Below are 17851 nucleotides of genomic sequence, written 5' to 3' on the forward strand. Positions count from 1 at the left end.
GTCCAACGCGGGGTCAGACAAGCTGAAAATGCCAGTGAGGAATGAAGGATTACTCCAGGCGGAATGGTGGGGTGTGAATGTCTCTGAGATGGGGAGTTGCCCTGTGCTGGGTACGGCATGGAAGTCCTTCCTACACCTTGACACGAAGCGAGTGCACGCATCGCCCTGAAGTTGCCAAAACTCACTCAGATGGAGACGGCAGCGTGTCTAAGATGACTTTTTCTGAGTTCACTAACCAGAGCTTCAGTGGAAACTCTTCGAAGGACCCCGCCAATGCGTCCGCGCTCAACTACAGCCCTAACAACGCCACCGCCAGCAACACCAGCAGCAGGTCCACCCAGCCCGAGGACCTCGATGTCAACCAAGCCGTGGCTCTAGGGGTTGTCCTCGCCGCCTTCATCCTGTTCGCCATCGCGGGCAACATTATGGTCATTCTCTCGGTGGCCTGCAACCGGCATTTGCAGACGGTGACCAATTACTTCATCATCAACCTGGCCATCGCCGACCTGCTGTTGAGCACCATCATCCTGCCCTTCTCGGCCAGCCTGGAGATCTTTGGCTACTGGGCGTTTGGCAGAATCTTCTGCGACGTCTGGGCGGCGGTGGACGTCCTGTGCTGCACCGCCTCAATAATGAGCCTCTGCATCATCTCCATCGATCGCTACATCGGGGTGCGCTACTCTCTGCGCTACCCCACCATCATGACCGAGAAGAAGGCGGTGTGGATCCTCATCATTCTCTGGGTGTCCTCCATCGTCATCTCCGTCGGTCCCCTCCTGGGCTGGAAAGAGCCGGCGCCCGTCGACGAGACGGTGTGCAGCATCACCGAGGAGCCCGGTTACGCCTTATTTTCCTCGCTCTTTTCCTTCTACCTCCCCCTCATGGTGATCCTGGCCATGTATTTTCGGATCTACGTGGTGGCCAGGAGGACAACCAAGAGCCTGGAGGCCGGGGTGAAGAAGGAGCGCAGCAAGACCATGGAGATTGTCCTGCGGATCCACTGCAAGAGTGTGATGGATGAGCCCAGCTCCACCTTCAAGAGCAAGGGTCAGTTCCGCAGCTCGCTCTCCATGCGGCTCCTCAAGTTTTCCCGGGAGAAGAAAGCGGCGAAGACGCTGGGGATCGTGGTCGGCGTCTTCATCCTCTGCTGGCTGCCCTTTTTCACCATCTTACCGCTTGGTAGGTAGAGCAAAAGTTGGTCCCAACAATTCGTTAAAAAGTTGTGCGGCGTTTGTAACGCGCAGTGGTCCCAGGACACAGCCCCTGTTTAATCTTCCGTGTTGTTTTTTTTTGCTCTCAACTTAATGTTAAATTGGGCGCATCAGACTATAATTGAGATAACATCGAATCAGGGTGCGCCAAGGCAGGTGGTTCTACCGGCGCCACTGTGTGTGAAGCGCTCGGTGCAACATTCTCGGAGTCTGAAACCTTCACCTATTCACCACAGTGAGGGTTTCAGCAGTTAGATATTCAGTATCCAGAGTCAGACACCGGCGGAGACCATCCGCCATCTAATCACCCTCTGGTTGTAAATACAAACCCATTGTAACCCTCAGAAACAGATATTTGTTTTTGTTACCTGGGCTACGAGCCAAGACCGCTGCTGCGGCGACTTTCCAAACTTTGGCTGATTTCTCCCCACTACTACTGTTTGATGCCAAAAGCCAGTTAGAAATCTTGCTATTTTCTGCCATATCCGGTCACTTTACCCGACTAATTCATTGTATTGGATGTCTAGACATCCCTTAACAATAATGTCGGTGTCGGTTGGGTCACTTTGAAGGCGATTCTCTGCACGCTATCAAACGCCTTGATGCAAATTGCTCAAAAAACAATGGACTTCACATTTCCAACCGTCCAGTCACTTTCTCGATTCCCCCCTCCACACAAATGTTTGTTAATCTGCGGGAAGTGTCCAGTTGAACTCCAGCTATTGGTAGGCGCTCGCTGAAGGACCATACATATTCCATTGCGGGTAGAATCCGTTCTTGAAAGTAGCGAGGCATTTGAGAATAAAACATGCTGCTAACAGGGTTCTGTTATTCGAAATTGTCATTCCCGCGATTGATACTGACTACACACAACCGTTGTTAATTTCACCCCCACCCCCCCACAAAAAAAACTTTACAGACAACATATAGAACAGTGCAGCAAATCAGAAAACAGACCCGATCAGGAGGAGACACTGGACCAAATCTCCCATGGGTTAACTGGGATGCACTTAAATTATAAGTACACCTCACAGGAATTTAAGGGTGAAAACGTACGCTGAGGGATAATACCATATGCTTAACACATAGGACAGAAGGAACTTAGGAACAGGAGGAGGCCATTCAGCCCCTCGAGCATGTTCCGCCATTCAATTAGATCATGGCTGATCTGTATCTCAACTCCAGCTATCCCTTTGGTTTGGGAAACCTTAATATATTCGCTTTGACTAACACATTCCTATAAAACTCCCCCGTTCTCATTTTAACAGACGAATCACTGAATTTATTTTAAACAATCCCATTAAAATAACGTCACAATAGTGGGCATTCATCTTTTCCTAATCTGGTATGAATATTTCACGCCTTTGTATAATTATATTATGCAGTGTCATTTTCAGTCTCTACTGAAATTTACATGGAGTTATATCGAGACTGCACAAGCTGTTGAGTCCAGTCGGTCGATGACGGTGTTTATGTTCCACAGGAGCCTCCTCCCACTCTACTTCGTCTGATCCAATGTTAGCTGTGGCTTAGTGGGTAGCGCACTCTCCTCTGATTTAGAAAGTTTGTGGGTTCAAATCCCACTCCAGGGACTTGAGCACAAAAGATCTAAGTTGACACTGCAGTGCTGAGGCGGAGCGCTGCCCTGTCAGAAGTGTATTCTTTCGGCTCCTTGTCTCTTTCAGGTGGATATGAAAGATTAAATGGCACTATTTCTGGTGTGGCCAATATTCCTCAATCAACATCATTTAAAAAAAAAAACAGATTACCTGGTCATTATCACATTGTTTGTGAGATGCTTGCTGTGCGCAAATTGGCTGCCGTGTTTCCCACATTACGACCATGACTATACTTCATTGGTTGTAAAGCACTTTGAGACGTCTAGTGGTTGTGTAAACGCGCGATATAAATCCAAGTCTTTCTTTAATCCTATAAGCTTTCCTACTCATAGGCTTATTTAGCTGATCCTTAAATGCATCTATGCTATTCGCTCCATGTGATAGTATGTTCCACGTTCTAATAACTCTCTGGCTAAAGACGTTTCTCCTGAATTCCCAATTGGATTTATTAGTGACTATCTTATTTTTATGACCGAGCGACCCCACAGCTCTCTGCACCTCCCATGCAGCCGGCTTTTCAATGAGCAAAACCTTGCACGCGCCGTATAATGAATGGGCTGCACAGCCTCTTAAAAGCACCCCAAAAAATGAACAGGAAAATTTTTTAGGAACTCTAGTTTTGGGCTCTCCCCACAAGTGGAAACATTTTCTCTACATCCACCCTATCAAACCCTTTCATTATCTTAAAGACCTCTATCAGGTTACCCCTCCACCTTCCTTCTCTTTGCTAGAGAAAAGAGTCCTAGCCTATTCAGCCTTTCCTCCTCTCAGTTCTGGGTATCATCCTTGTGAAACCTTGTTTCACTTTCTCCTGTGCCTGTTCACAGTAATCCAAGTGTGATTCAACCAAGGTTCGATACAAGTTTAACACAATTTCTCTGCTTATCAATTCTATCCCTCAAGAAATGAACCCCAGTGCTTGGTTTGTCTTTTTATGCCCTTATTAGCCCACATCACTATTTTTAATGATTTATGAATGTATACCCCTAGATCACTTTGCTCCTCTGCCCCATTCAGATTCTTATTATCCAAGCAGTATATAGCCTCCTTATTCTTCCTTCCAAAATACACCATCTCATAATTATCTATATCAAAATTCATTTCTCAATTACATGACCATTCTGTAAGTTTATTTTTATGTCTTCCTGTATTTTGTCACATTCTGCCTTTGTATTAACTGTACCTCCCAATTTGGTGTTGACCACAAATGTTGAAATTGTACTTTTGATTCCCGAGTCCAAATCATTAATTAATGTAGATTGTGAACAATAGTGGTCTCAGCACCAATCCCTGTGGAACACCACTTCCCATTTTTTGCCAGTCTGAGTAACTAGCCTTATCCCCTATTCTCTGTTTCCTGTTTTGTAGCCAGCTTGCTATCCATTCTGCTACCTGCCCCTCACTCCACGTGCTCTGACCTAGTCATGAGTCTACTATGCAGTACCTTATCAAAGGCATTTTGAAAATCCAAATATATTATGTCTACTACATTATCCTTGTCTACTCTTTCTGTTACTTTGTTGAAGAATTCAGTAAGGTTAGTCAAGCATGAACTTTTTTTTGAAATCCATGCTGACTACTCGAATACATATTTGGTTTCTAGATGTTTTTCTATTACACCCTTGAGTAGAGATACTATTATGTTTCCTGTCACAAATCTATGCAGGGTGAAAGTTACATTAACACAAAGCTTGCTATTAGTAGAGTTACAGGCATGTAGCTCTACTTTGGGAACAACTTTGTGGATTATTTTTATATGTATTTTTGTGCAGTGCTGGAATTATGTTAGTTCAAATAGAGCCAGCACCAAAGAGAGCAATAGTGAGAGGGTGACAGCCAGAACAGATGTATCACTTATTTTTTTGCAATCTAGCGGGAGAAATTGGGGTCATTTACGCCTCCCATTAGCGGCCCTGGGGGCACTAATTGGGCGCAAATGATTTTGCGACCGGGCGTGGTGCTGTTAACAACTCCCGCTAAATTCACGAGTTTAACGACAGTGCTACAGCGTAGAGTCTCAATCTCCTGCGCCCAGAGATCATGACATAATCGGCATGGGCTGCGCCCCGACAACACCCCTGACCCTAAATTGGGTATCGCCCCCTGAAGCTGCACCAGGCGATGACAGCAGCAGCTTCAGGGAACACATATCGAGCAGCCGGCTGCTAGCAGCGTGAAGGTTAAAGGGGAGGTGGCTGGCTGGCTGCTCCAGAAAAAAAAATGTCCGCTTTTCTTCTGGTGCCGATTTGGACGCGGGGTTCGTGCCTCGATCGCTCAGCCCGGCACACTGCTTGAGAACCGGGCTGATTGCGTGGCACCCCCGCTCCCTGGTGGTTCAGCTAGGACCCCTTCATTAATCCAGCCTAGGCTCTTCCCTTTAATTCAAGGAAGAGCCCCTCGTACGTGGGAGCGCTACGCGGCCCACTGCATAGTACTGCTGAGCCGTAGCCCCACTACTGCCCTAGAAAGGAAGTGGAGTGCTTGATTTAGTCATCCACTTCCTTTTGGGGACGGTAACCCCAATTTCTCGTGAGAGGCGAGATTTCTGCGCCTGGCGCTAAGCGTTACACCTCATGCGTGTGACCATACCCAAACGGAGCGTTCTGGAATTTCTAGGCCCCAGACTCTTAACTTCAACTTTAGGTTTCAGTTTTATTATCGTTTTCAATGATACCTGGAAGGAAAGCGGCACCAATAAATATATATTGAATTAAAAACAGATCAGATTGGATTGGATAATTTGGAACCAGATAGAGATTACTTGTAATTTGACGAATCTGAATTTGAATCTGTTTACTGGAAACAATGGCGTGAATTGGTAGGTACATTTTGGGGTTAGTTAACAATGTAATTGACGTTTCATTTCTTGAAATCCAATCCAGGTGAGACCAATAGGATTATACTGTCCTGTCTATGCTGGGCGTAAGGATTATATATAAGACAATTTGGACAGCGTGAGACTGGTATCTTATGCGTGTGGTCACACAGCATAAACATCCCTGTAACTCAGTACAAACCAGCACAAACTTTGCAATCTTAGACAGTTCACAAGGATAACTGGTGAAAGAAATGGAGAAGCTCATATTGATGCAGTAGTGGAGCTTTTCAGAGTTTCATAGAGTCATGCAGCACAGGAGGAGACCCTTCTGTCCACTGTGACTGTACCGGTTGTTTGAAAGAGCTATCCAATTAGTCCCACGCTCCTGCTTCCCCGATAGTGCTGCAAATTTTTCCTTTTCATGTATGTATACAACTTTCTTTTAAAAGTTAATATTGAATCTGCCTCCACCACCCTTTCAGGAAGCGCATTCCAGATCACAACAACACTGCGTAAAAAAAAATCTCCTCATCCCTCCCTACTTCTTAAGACAAATTTAAGGAAGCTTAACTCTTCCTTTTAACCTGTAGAAGATGCTGACACTGCATAACTAAGGTAAAGAGAAAATATTATTGCTATTTTTTTAAAAACTTAACATTGTGAACAACCAAAGCTCCTTAAAACCTACCTCTTTGACCGTTACCTGCCCTAATATCTCCTTATGTGGCTCGATGATTGATAATGTTCCTGTGAAGCACCTTGGGATGTTTTATTATGCTAATGGCGCTATATAAATGCAAGTTGTTGTTGTTGGTTATCTTGATAGTTGAATTGTATCGGGAGAACCACAAACACTTTATATACAATCAAAACTCTGTAAACAACAAATCCATTTTTTTTAAATGCGAATTGAATTCTAGCAAATGCAAGCCAAATAGTTTGCCATATAACTTAAGACTGTAGACAACAGAAAACAAAGTTGCCGGTGTCTTTAGTTTGTTTAAATTGGGTTCTAGCAGGTGATGCGTTGAACAAGGATAGGCTTAGTTCCTGGACTGTTTCTCATCCAAGCCTCCTGCAACTGTTCGCAATAATCATCGTCCAAACTCTCAGGGGGATCTATCCCCTATGTGCTGTGGTTAACAAAACCCACAAAGCTTTTCTTTATTTACAGAATTAGCACTTTGTTACGAATGATGCTTAGAGAAGAACTTCACCCCAAGATGACTAAGAGAAAGAACAAACTTGCCTCAATATAGTGCCTGTTTCATTCTCAGGACATTCCAAAGCACTTCACGACCAATGGATTATTTTGGACTGACATCTGAAGAAAGATTGGATCGACTAGGCTTATATTCACTGGAGTTTAGAAGAATGAAAGGGGATCTCATAGAAACATATAAAATTCTGACGGGATTGGACAGGTTAGATACAGAAAGAATGTTCCTGATGTTGGGGAAGTCCAGAACCAGGGGACACAGTCTAAGGATAAGGGGTAAGCCATTTAGGACCGAGATGAGGAGACACTTCTTCACTCAGAGAATTGTGAACCTGTGGAATTCTCTACCACAGAAAGTTGTTGAGGCCAGTTCGTTAGATATATTCAAAAGGGAGTTAGATGTGGCCCTTACGGCTAAAGGGATCAAGGGGTATGGAGAGAAAGCAGGAATGGGGTACTGAAGTTGTATTATCAGCCATGATCTTATTGAATGGTGGTGCAGGCTCGAAGGGCCGAATGGCCTGCTCCTGCACCTATTTTCTATGTTTCGATGTTTCTATGAAGTGTAGTCTCTGTTATTACATAGGTAAATGTGGCAGCTAATTTAGTTGCTGTTGATAAATTAATGGGTTTGATAATAGTTTGGACTTCAGTATCTTGCTCCAGTCTTGCATAGAAATTGGCTACAATGAAAGCCTGCCACTGACAATAGCAAAAGCTTTCAGGATGGCACAGTGCCGCAGTATGTTCGCGCCTTAATACCCTGCCCCAACGAGTGTTGGAAAGTGTATTTCCCCCCTAATTGTTCATGTGTTGAATTTTCCATATTGGCCACGACAAAAAAGAAATGACAAAGAAAAGTCTCACTGTTGTGCACGCATAAATAACTAACAAACTGAGCCAGGAGAAATGTAACTTAACTTAACTGTGCTTTTATACAACTCAAAATGGAGTCCCCAAACCGGCATGAACCAGCATGAGTACAGCTCCTGTGAATAGCTCCGCCAGGTCCTAATGCCTGTCCTGTGAGCTGTAACAAACAAATAGAGTATGAACACAATACTCACTATGTCCCCACGGTGGGGGGAGGGAATAAGACGGAGTGAATCAACCGGCTCACTCTCCCAGACCTCAGAGTAGCTGATCAGCACCTATGGAGTGACAGCGAGGAAAAGGCAGGGTGAGAAATTGATGGTTACCTGGCCACCCATTTGGTGAGGAGACGGAGCAAGTGAGAAACGGAGAAGTGAGAAATAAAGAAACTAGAGGGGGGTATTAAATAAAGAGATTTTGATATTATAAGTGGAAGTCTTCGACAGCACCTCCCAAACCTAGGACCTCTACACCTAGAAGGATAAGGGCAGCAGGTGCATGGGAACACCACCACCTCCACAATCCCCTCCAAGTCACACATCATCCTGACTTGTAAATATATCGCCGTTCCTTCATCATCACTGGTTCAAAATCTTGTACTTGTCTACTGAACAGCATTATGGGAGTACCTCAACCACACAGACTGTGGCGGTTCAAGAAGGCGGCTCACCATCACCTTCTCAAGGTGAATTAGGGATGGGCATTACATGCTGGCCTTGTCGGCGACGCCCACATCTCCAGAATGAATATTAAATAAAAGTCAAAAAAGAACACTTATAAATAACACCTGGGCTTACACAGCATCGTTTCATATGAAACATCTCAAATTGTCTCACACAGTGAATTATTTTTCAAGTTCATTAAAGATGGCCCCTTTCCATGAGAACGTGCATGTAAATCTGGTTATTAATTCTCGAGATGCAACATGATGTTTGCATGGTCAAAATTCTTGACATGCCCCATGATGTGAGATTATCTTGTTTAATTATTGTTATTTTGTGCATCCATAGTAACAACATAAACAACATGTCCAGTTAAAAGCCTGCAAAGAACTGGCGAAGATTCCAATTCAGCCCATCAGTGTTTCCATTGTGCTGGCAGCTATTAACCTGCAGTTTGCATTTGGGTTTCAGGCATTGACATTGGTGCAAAAAAAAGTCGAAAGTTTAAAAAAATGCAAAGTCTTAAAAAATCTAATAAAAAAGCAAGACACTGCATTTTGGTGCAACATTCATACAGTGTGTTTATATATTTAGATTTGTATTCTGTTGAGTATAGAAGAGTAAGGGGTGACCTAATTGAGGTGTTCAAGATGATTAAAGGAGTTAATCAAGAGAAACTATTTCCTCTGGTGTGGGAAGTCCACAGCAAGAGGGCATAACCTTTAAATTAGAGCTAGGCCGTTCAGCGGTGATGTCAGGAAGCACTTCTTCATACAAAGGACAGTGGAACCTAGAATTCTCGCCACCCAAAAGCTATTGAAACTGGGGGGGTCAATTGAAAATTTCAAAACTGAGATTGATAGATTTTTGTTAAGCAAGGGTATCAAGGGATTATGGAACCAAGGCAGGTAAATGGAGTTAAGATACAGATCAGCCGCGATCTTGGCATTGAATGACAAAATAAGCTCAAGGGACTGAATGGCCAACTCCTGCTCCAATGTGCAGGCATCACTGTACTGTTTCTTGTCAAATGTTGAATTAGAACCACTATGCATTTCTAAATGTCCCATGTGTACATTTGAGTTCAGTTTCTTGAATCAGATTAGAACAGTTACTTAAATCAAATCTCATGGGTGAATGCTCGGCAGAACTGTTGTGTATGCAATAACTGTTAGACTGAGTACTGTTTAACTCCAAGAGGTATGATCTTGGCTCTGCTTTATTAAGACCCAAAGTGACCAATATACAAAATGGCTGGCCTTTTATACTTGGGCTGCACACACATGCGTGCAGTCCAATGGTCTCCAACAGTGACGCCATCTAGTGGCTAGTGATTCCAAAAGTACATACATGACAATAACCCCCTCTGAGATATTAACACAACCTTTTACAAATTGAGATGATCCGGTGTTTTACACTCCTGGGTTCACCATCTCAGTTCAACTCCAGCCTTGGGTGAGTGTTCAGAGTCTGTTGTGACTGGTGGCTGGGTGGCTGACCTGGTGGGAGTGGCAATGGCCATGTCAGGGATTGAAAGTCCATATTCATTGAACATGTCAGTGATTGAAAGTCCCGATTCACTGATGACCACTGAGTCCTCTGATGACTGGGGCTAGGTTGGTTGGTCATCGATTGTCTCTTCCTCCAATAGTTGCGGTTCGTTTGTGTGCCGCAGCTTTGTCTGATCCATATGTTTCATGCATGTTTGCCCATTTTTGAGCTTGACAATAACTACTCTATTGTCCTCCTTGGCCATGACAGTACCAGTGATCCACTTGGGACCCTGACCATAATTCAGAACATATACAGGATCATTTACAGAAATATCGCGTGACACAGCTGCGTGATCATGATACCCTTGCTGACTTTATCTTCTATATTCAACATGATTATTCAAGTCAGGGTGTACAAGATTTAGCTTGGTCTTAAGACCTCTCTTCATCATTAGTTCATCAGGCGAGACCCCGGTAAGCGTGTATGGTCTTGTCCTGTAACTAAGCAGTATGCATGACAGGCGGGTCTGCAGTGACCCTTGGGTTACTCACTTCATACTCTGCTTTATCTTTGAACAGCACGTTCTGCTTGCCCATTGGATGCAGGTTTGAATGGTGCTGATCTTACATGTTTGATACCATTGAGTTTTATGAACTCTTGAAACTCCTGACTGATGAAGCACGATCCGTTGTCGCAAACAACGATGTTAGGCAGACCGTGAGCCGCGAACATGACACTGAGATTCTCAATGGTAGTTGTGGATGTGCTGGATGACATGATTATACACTCTATCTCCTTCAAATATGCATCCACCACAACTAAAAACATCTTCCCCAGGAAGGGACCTTCAAAGTCTATGTGGATCCTGGACCACGATTTGGACGGCCAAGACCACAGACTCAGCGGCAAGTCTGCTGGTGTTTTGCTGAGCTGCATGCAAGTGTTGCACTGATGCACACATGATTTCAGCTCAGAGTCAATTCCCGGCCAACATACATGAGACCTGGCGATGGCTTTCATCATTACAATGCCGGGATGTGTGCTACGTACAAATTTCTCTTTCCCTTTCTTGGGCATAACAACATGATTGCTCCACAGTATACAATCCGACTGAATAGACAGTTCGTCTTTACGACGAATGTAAGGTTTGGTCTCCTCGCACATTTGCTTGGGTATGGCAGACAAATCACCTTTGAGGATGTAACTCTTCACCACCGATAAAATCGAGTCCTGGCTGGTCCAGGTCTTAACTTGTTGAGCCGTGACAGGAGTTCCTACACTCTCAAAAACATCCGTAACTAACAATAGGTCCACTGGTTGTAGCGTTTCCACCTCCGGTGTGGCCAACTGCAGACGGCTCAAAGCATCGGCACAATTCTCGGTGCCAGGTCTATGGCGAATGACATAATCATAAACGGGTAATGTCAGCGCCCACTTCTGGATGCAGGATGAAGCATTGGTATTGATACCATTGTTTTCAGAGAACAGTGAAATGAGCGGCTTGTGATCTGTCTCCAGTTCAAACCGAAGACCAAACAGGTACTGATACATCTTTTTAACCCCATACCCACAGGCTAGTGCTTCTTTCTCTACATGCTGTAGGCTCTTTCCACTTTAGACAAACTTTTTGAAGCATATGTGTAGGTGGTGGTCTGTGGGGTCTGGTTCACCTCTGACCTTTCTGAGCGGTTCGACTCGCTCCCACTCCCTGGGTTCCAGACTTTGGATTTATTTGGGGATGTGACAAAGTGCAAGAGACAACTGGTTTTGGTGCAAAGAACTTCGATTTTATTATGGACAAGAAAAGTACAATGTCAAGCTTGTAATGACTAGAGTAAAGAACATTTCATCACACATTCAAGAGGGGTTACAGAAAATGGTACACCTCCCACCTCCCAATGCCTAACTCTGACAAGGTTAAACTCCAAGGCAAACAGGGATCATGCTCACCAATCCTTTATTATCAGTTGGCCGTGGTTCGCAATTTCGATGTTTGCTGGACTCTGTAGGTTCTGCTTGCCGTACCCCGAACGTCGTAGAAGACTTCTTACTGCTTAGTTTTCAGTTGGGTGGTGTCTGCTGATGTAGGGTGTGTTTTGGACTCATGGGGTGAGTACCCACTTTCTTCTTTCAGCAGTAGGTTTTAAAGTCTCTTTCAGTAATGTTTCACCTGTTGGTAGCTAGGACTAGATTGTAGAGTGGAAACTTTCCAATCTTTGGTTTCTTCTTAAGGAGTTTTGGTTTTGGAATTGGTCAATCGCGGTGCTTTCGATGTTACCACGTTGGCTGTGGTCAGTTGCTGCCGTGATGGCAATGTCTGAAGTTACTGGAAACTGCTTTCTCTGCCGCGATGATGTTCTTCCTTCTTCTTTCGATAACAGGGCAATGTGGCCCTGGGATTGTCGTCTAGGTTGGAGATGTTGGTGCTCAGAAGAGCTGCATAAAACTGTTGTGGTGTCTCTCTCCGTCCTTCCCCTCTTCGAATAAATGAATGTCTGCTCCTTTTTCGTTAAAAACTGGGCCCCAGTTATACTTTGGGAGCCGTTCTAAGCTGCGCGCCAAATCAGCCCTGATTCTTTGTTTTAGTTTTGGTGGGCTCGATATCTCTTTGTCATATTTTGGTGGGCCCATTAATGGTAACCTGTCTCGGATGTGTCAATCTTTCGAATTTGTTTCTTGATCGGGAAAAATTAGCTTTGGTATTTGCAAAGTCCGCCTAGGCTGGGTTTTCCATGCAGGCTAGATGAGCCATTATCATTATGTATGCGCTGGATGGGTTTCCTGCTCAATGTGCTGGTTGGCCATCTGGGTTGATTGTTGCTATGTTAATGTCTCCCAGGGAGAAGGGTTTTCGAGTTTACACAATTCCCCAGTCAATTTGTTTAGCTTCAATACCCCAGACAGCTTCAATACCCCAGACAACTTCAATACCCAAAACTAGTTTCTTTGAAGGATAGTTATCCTTTAGTTTTCAGCCCTTTCCACAGAGAACCAATCTGCCTTGTAAAAATCCCGAATTCGATTAAAAACTCGTAGTTTCTTCCATGTGCACTTTAGGATCCCAAACTTTCTGGTTGACAGTTCCAAATTAAATTCCCTTTCCAATGAGTCTAAACACTGGGGTGGGGGGGGGGGGTTCCCACGAATTTTGCAATCCGACATATGCAACAGGTTGTAATTTGCCTGACTCATTAGCTTGTTGGAGCACGCAACCAACTCCATATGACAAAGCATCACAGGCCAATACTAAACGTTTACATGGGTCATAATGTACCAGCAGCTTGTTAGCGCAAAGCAGATTAGTGGCTTTCTCAAAAGCTCTGTCTTGAGATGCACCTCATACCCAGTTGTCGCCTTTTCTTAGCAGCATGTGCAGTGGTTCTAATAAGGTTCTCAATTAAGGTAGGAAGTTATCGAAGAAGTTGAGTAGACCCAGGAACAAATACAGCTCCATCACATTCTGCGGCTTGGGTGCATTCTTGATGGCCTTGGTTGTCGGGTCCGTGGGTCTGATGCCATCAGCAGCAATTTTCCTCCCAGGAATTCAACCTCTGGTGCCATGAAGATGCATTTCGAGTGTTTCTGTTTGAGTCCCACTTTTTCCAGACGATGTAGAACCTCTTCCAGGTTTTTCAGATGTTCCTCGGAGTCACGACCTGCGATCAGGATGTCATATCTCCACGTTTGTTGATGACACTAAGCAGGATGGCGGTGTGAGCTGTGAGGAAGATGCTATGAGGCTGCAGGGTGACTTGGATAGGTTAGGTGAGTGGGCAAATGCATGGCAGATGCAGTATAATGTGGATAAATGTGAGGTTATCCACTTTGGTGGCAAAAACAAGAAGACAGAATATTATCTGAATGGTGACAGATTAGGAAAAGGGGAGGTGCAACGAGACCTTTGTGTCATGGTACATCAGTCATTGAAGTTTGGCATGCAGGTACAGCAGGCAGTGAAGAAGGCAAATGGCATGTTGGCCTTCATAGCTCGAGGATTTGAGTATAAGAGCAGGGAGGTCTTACTGCAGTTGTACAGAGTCTTGGTGAGGCCACACCTGGAATATTGTGTTCAGTTTTGGTCCCCTAATCTGAGGAAGGACAATCTTGCTATTGAGGGAGTACAGCGAAGGTTCACCAGAGTGATTCTTGGGATGGCAGGACTGACATATGAGGAGAGACTGGATCAACTGGGCTTGTATCCACTGGAGTTTAGAAGAATGAGAGGGATCCTCATAGAAATATATAAAATTCTGACGGGATTGGTCAGGTTAGAGGCAGGAAGAATGTTCCCATTGCTGGGGAGTTCCAGAACCAGAAGTCATAGTCTAAGAATAAAGGGGTAAGTCATTTAGGACCAAGATGAGGAGAAACTTCTTCACTCAGAGAGTGGTTAGCCTGTGGAATTCTCTACTGCAGAAAGTTGTTGAGGCCAGTTCATTAGATATATTCAAAAGGGAGTTAGATATGGCCCTTATGGCCAAAGGGATCAAGGGGTACAGAGAGAAAGAAGGAAAGAGGTACTGAGGTTGAATGATCAGCCATGGATCTTATTGAATGGTGGTGCAGGCTCGAAGGGCCGAATGTCCTGCTCCTGCACCTAATTTCTATGTTTCTATGTTTCATCTTGGAATATGACGGTTCTGGGAACGGACTTCAGTAGACTCTCCATGTTCCTCTGAATTATTGCTGCAGCCGAGAGAATTCCAAAAGGGCACCTGTGATAAATAAACAGTCCTTTATGCGTGTTAATGCACGTATTTCGACGTCTCGACCGGCTCCTGTGTCATGAAGGCTGACGTCAAGTCCAATTTTTTGACTGACTTCCCTCCTGGCTAGCGTTGCAAACAAGTCATCAGCCTTTGGTAACAGGTACTGATCCTGTTTCGAAACCCTGTTGATCATAGCCTTGTAGTCTCCACAGATTCTGACTGTGCCATCACTTTTCAGCACAGGAACAATGGGGCTGGCCCATTCATTAAATTCAACGGGTGATATGATCCCTTCACGCTGGAGTCTGTCCAGTTCGATTTCGACCTTCACCCTCATCATATATAGAATTGCCCGAGCTTTATGATGGATGGGTCTTGCATCCGAGTCCACGTGGATCTGCACCTTGGCTCCCGTGAAGTTGCTGATGGCTGGTTCGTACAGCGAGGGGAACTTACTCAGTACTTGGGCACATGTATCTTTCTCTGACAACAACACCTTGATATCGTTCCAATTGCATCTGATTTTTTCAAGCCAGTTCCTGCCGAACAGCATTGGGCCATTGTTTGGGGCAATCCATAGTGGCAACACGTGAACCGCACCGTCATACGACACTTTCATTGTGGTACTGCCAATCCCCATTATGAGTTCTTTGGTGTACGTGCCCAACTTGGCATTGACTGACTCAGCCTGGGCCTCGCAGCCTTAGTATCCCACAGCTTGTCGAATGCCCTCTGGTTCATTATCGATTGACTCACCCCCGTGTCCAGTTCCATTGATACCAGCACCCCATTAAATTTCACTTTGATCATTATCGGTTTGCTCTTAGTTCGGAACGAGTACAGTCCATATACTTCTTCGTCTGGTATCTGGAATTGCATATCAGGATCTACGCTAGTCTGACCATCATCCCCCATGTAGTGTGTCACAGCACGCTTGCTCATCTGCGGACACTTGCGCTGGAGATGCCACACTCTCAGACAGCCTTTGCAACTATATTGCTTAAATCATCACTGCTAGTGCTGGTGATTTCCTCCACAACGCCAACATGGAGAAATCAGATGCATTCCCACTGGCAGACTTTGAGCAGCCACAGGTTTCGCGTACGCAGTGGGTAGGCCCTGCTTTGTGCCGCTCTGCCGAACGCCGAATCAATCATATTTACAGTACTTGCCGAGTTTCGATTTTTCACTGATATCTGCTTTAGACTTCTATCCGTCGTCATGCATGACTGAGCGATTGTAATGGCCCTGTTCACGTCCAACGTCTCCACCACCAGTAGTTTACGCAAGATCACCTCATGGTTGATGCCAATTACAAAGATGTCCCACAGCATGTCTGCCAACACAGCCCCGAACTTACACGGTCCCGCTAGACGTCTCAGGTCGGCAACGAATTCCGCCGTATTCTGGCCCTCTGAGCGAACGTATGTATAAAATCTGTATCTCGAGATGATGATGCCTTCGTCTGGCTTAATGTGGTCCTGTACCAGTGTACACATTTCTTCATACGTTTTCTCTGTTGGACTCACAGGCAGGAGTAGATTTTTTATCAGACCATAAATTTTTGGACCGCAAACCGTGAGGAACACCGCCCAGCGCCAATCTGCATCGCCGACCTCCTCCATTTTGTTGGCCACGAAGAATTGGCTCAAACGGCTCACAAAGTCTGACCAATCTTCTCCTTCCACAAATCGCTCCAACAATCCAATTGTGCTCATTTTTGCATGCAAAGGTTGTTGTTGCCTCGTCGCCAAATGTTGTGTATGCAATAACTGTTAGACTGAGTACTGTTTAACTCCAAGAGGTATGACCTTGGCTCTGCTTTATTAAGGCCCAAAGTGACTAATATACAAAATGGCTGGCCTTTTATACTTGTGTGCAGCCCAATGTCCTCCAACAGTGATGCCATCTAGTGGATAGTGATCCCAAAAATACATACATGACAACAACAAATGGTAAATCAACCAATGAAATAAAATGTGAGCACTAATTAAATGTACTCCCACGCCCCTGGAGTGGTTACAAGACAGGAACATGGGCAAGGGTTCAAGTGGTATTGTACACTATAACGATTGTGTTCTAGAGTCTCAATGTGTGACGGTCCTCAAGCAATAGAATAGAGTCAACAGTGTCATTGCTACGTACTCAGTAATAATCTAGAAATGATTACTGAATCTTCTATGTTTGGAATATAACAGAGAGAGCAAGTTATAGCTAGCAGAGTGGTTTAAATTTCTCCAAGAGCTGAACACAGTCTTCCAAACATGGTTTTAGAAATGTAGAAACATAGAAAATAGGTGCAGGAGTAGGCCATTCGGCCCTTCGAGCCTGCACCACCATTCAATATGATCATGGCTGATCATGCAACTTCAGTACCCCATTTCTGCTTTCTCTGCATACCCCTTGATCCCTTTAGCTGTAAGGGCCATACCTAACTCCCTCTTGAATATATCCAATGAACTGACATCAACAACTCTCTGTGGTAGGAAATTCCACATGTTAACAACTCTCTGAGTGAAGAAGTTTCCGCAAATGAATTTTTATCCCTCTCCTTAGCCTGAGGACAATGACACCAATTTTCGCACCCAATTGTGACCTTGGCCGAGATCAGCTGATTCAACACAGACCAGTAATAAAACCTGGGACATTCTAGTCCATGTGACTTAAATATTATACTGGGTGATCCCTTCAGCTGCTAGTTATTGGAAGGAGCTTCCGATACATAGAAACATAGAAAATAGGTGCAGGAGTGGGCCATTCGGCTCTTCGAGCCTGTACCACCATTCAATATGATCATGGCTGATCATGCAGCTTCAGTATCCCATTCCTGCTTTCTCTCCATACCCCTTGATTCCTTTAGCCGTAAGGGCCACATCTAACTCCCTTTTGAATATATTCAACGAACTGGCATCAACAACTTTCTGTGGTAGAGAATTCCACAGGTTCACAATTCTCTGAGTGAAGAAGTTTCTCCTCATCTCGGTCCTAAATGGCTTACCCCTTATCCTTAGACTGTGATCCCTGGTTCTGGACTTCCACAACATCGGGAACATTCTTGCTGCATCTAACCTGTCCAATCCCGTCAGAATTTTATATGTTTCTATGCGATCCCCTTTCATTCTTCTAAATTCCAGTGAATATAAGCCTTGTCGATCCAGTCTTTCTTCATATGTCAGTCCTGCCATCCCGGGAATCAGTCTGGTGAACCTTTGCTGCACTCCCTCAATAGCAAGAATATCCTTCCTC

At 44.7% G+C, this 17851-nt stretch overlaps 1 protein-coding gene across 1 annotated transcript in view; it reads left to right on the plus strand.

Moving 5' to 3' along the window:
- Positions 1 to 212: 212 nt before the first annotated feature.
- The window catches only part of adra1d (adrenoceptor alpha 1D), a 40226-nt gene continuing 22587 nt past the window's right edge, over positions 213 to 17851 (plus strand). Inside the window, exon 1 of the mRNA XM_070859621.1 lies at positions 213 to 1179. Coding sequence (XP_070715722.1) covers positions 213 to 1179 — 967 coding nt within the window. The remainder of the gene's footprint in view (positions 1180 to 17851) is intronic.

The sequence above is a fragment of the Pristiophorus japonicus genome, chromosome 2, assembly GCF_044704955.1.
Source record: "Pristiophorus japonicus isolate sPriJap1 chromosome 2, sPriJap1.hap1, whole genome shotgun sequence".
NCBI lineage: Eukaryota > Metazoa > Chordata > Chondrichthyes > Pristiophoridae > Pristiophorus > Pristiophorus japonicus.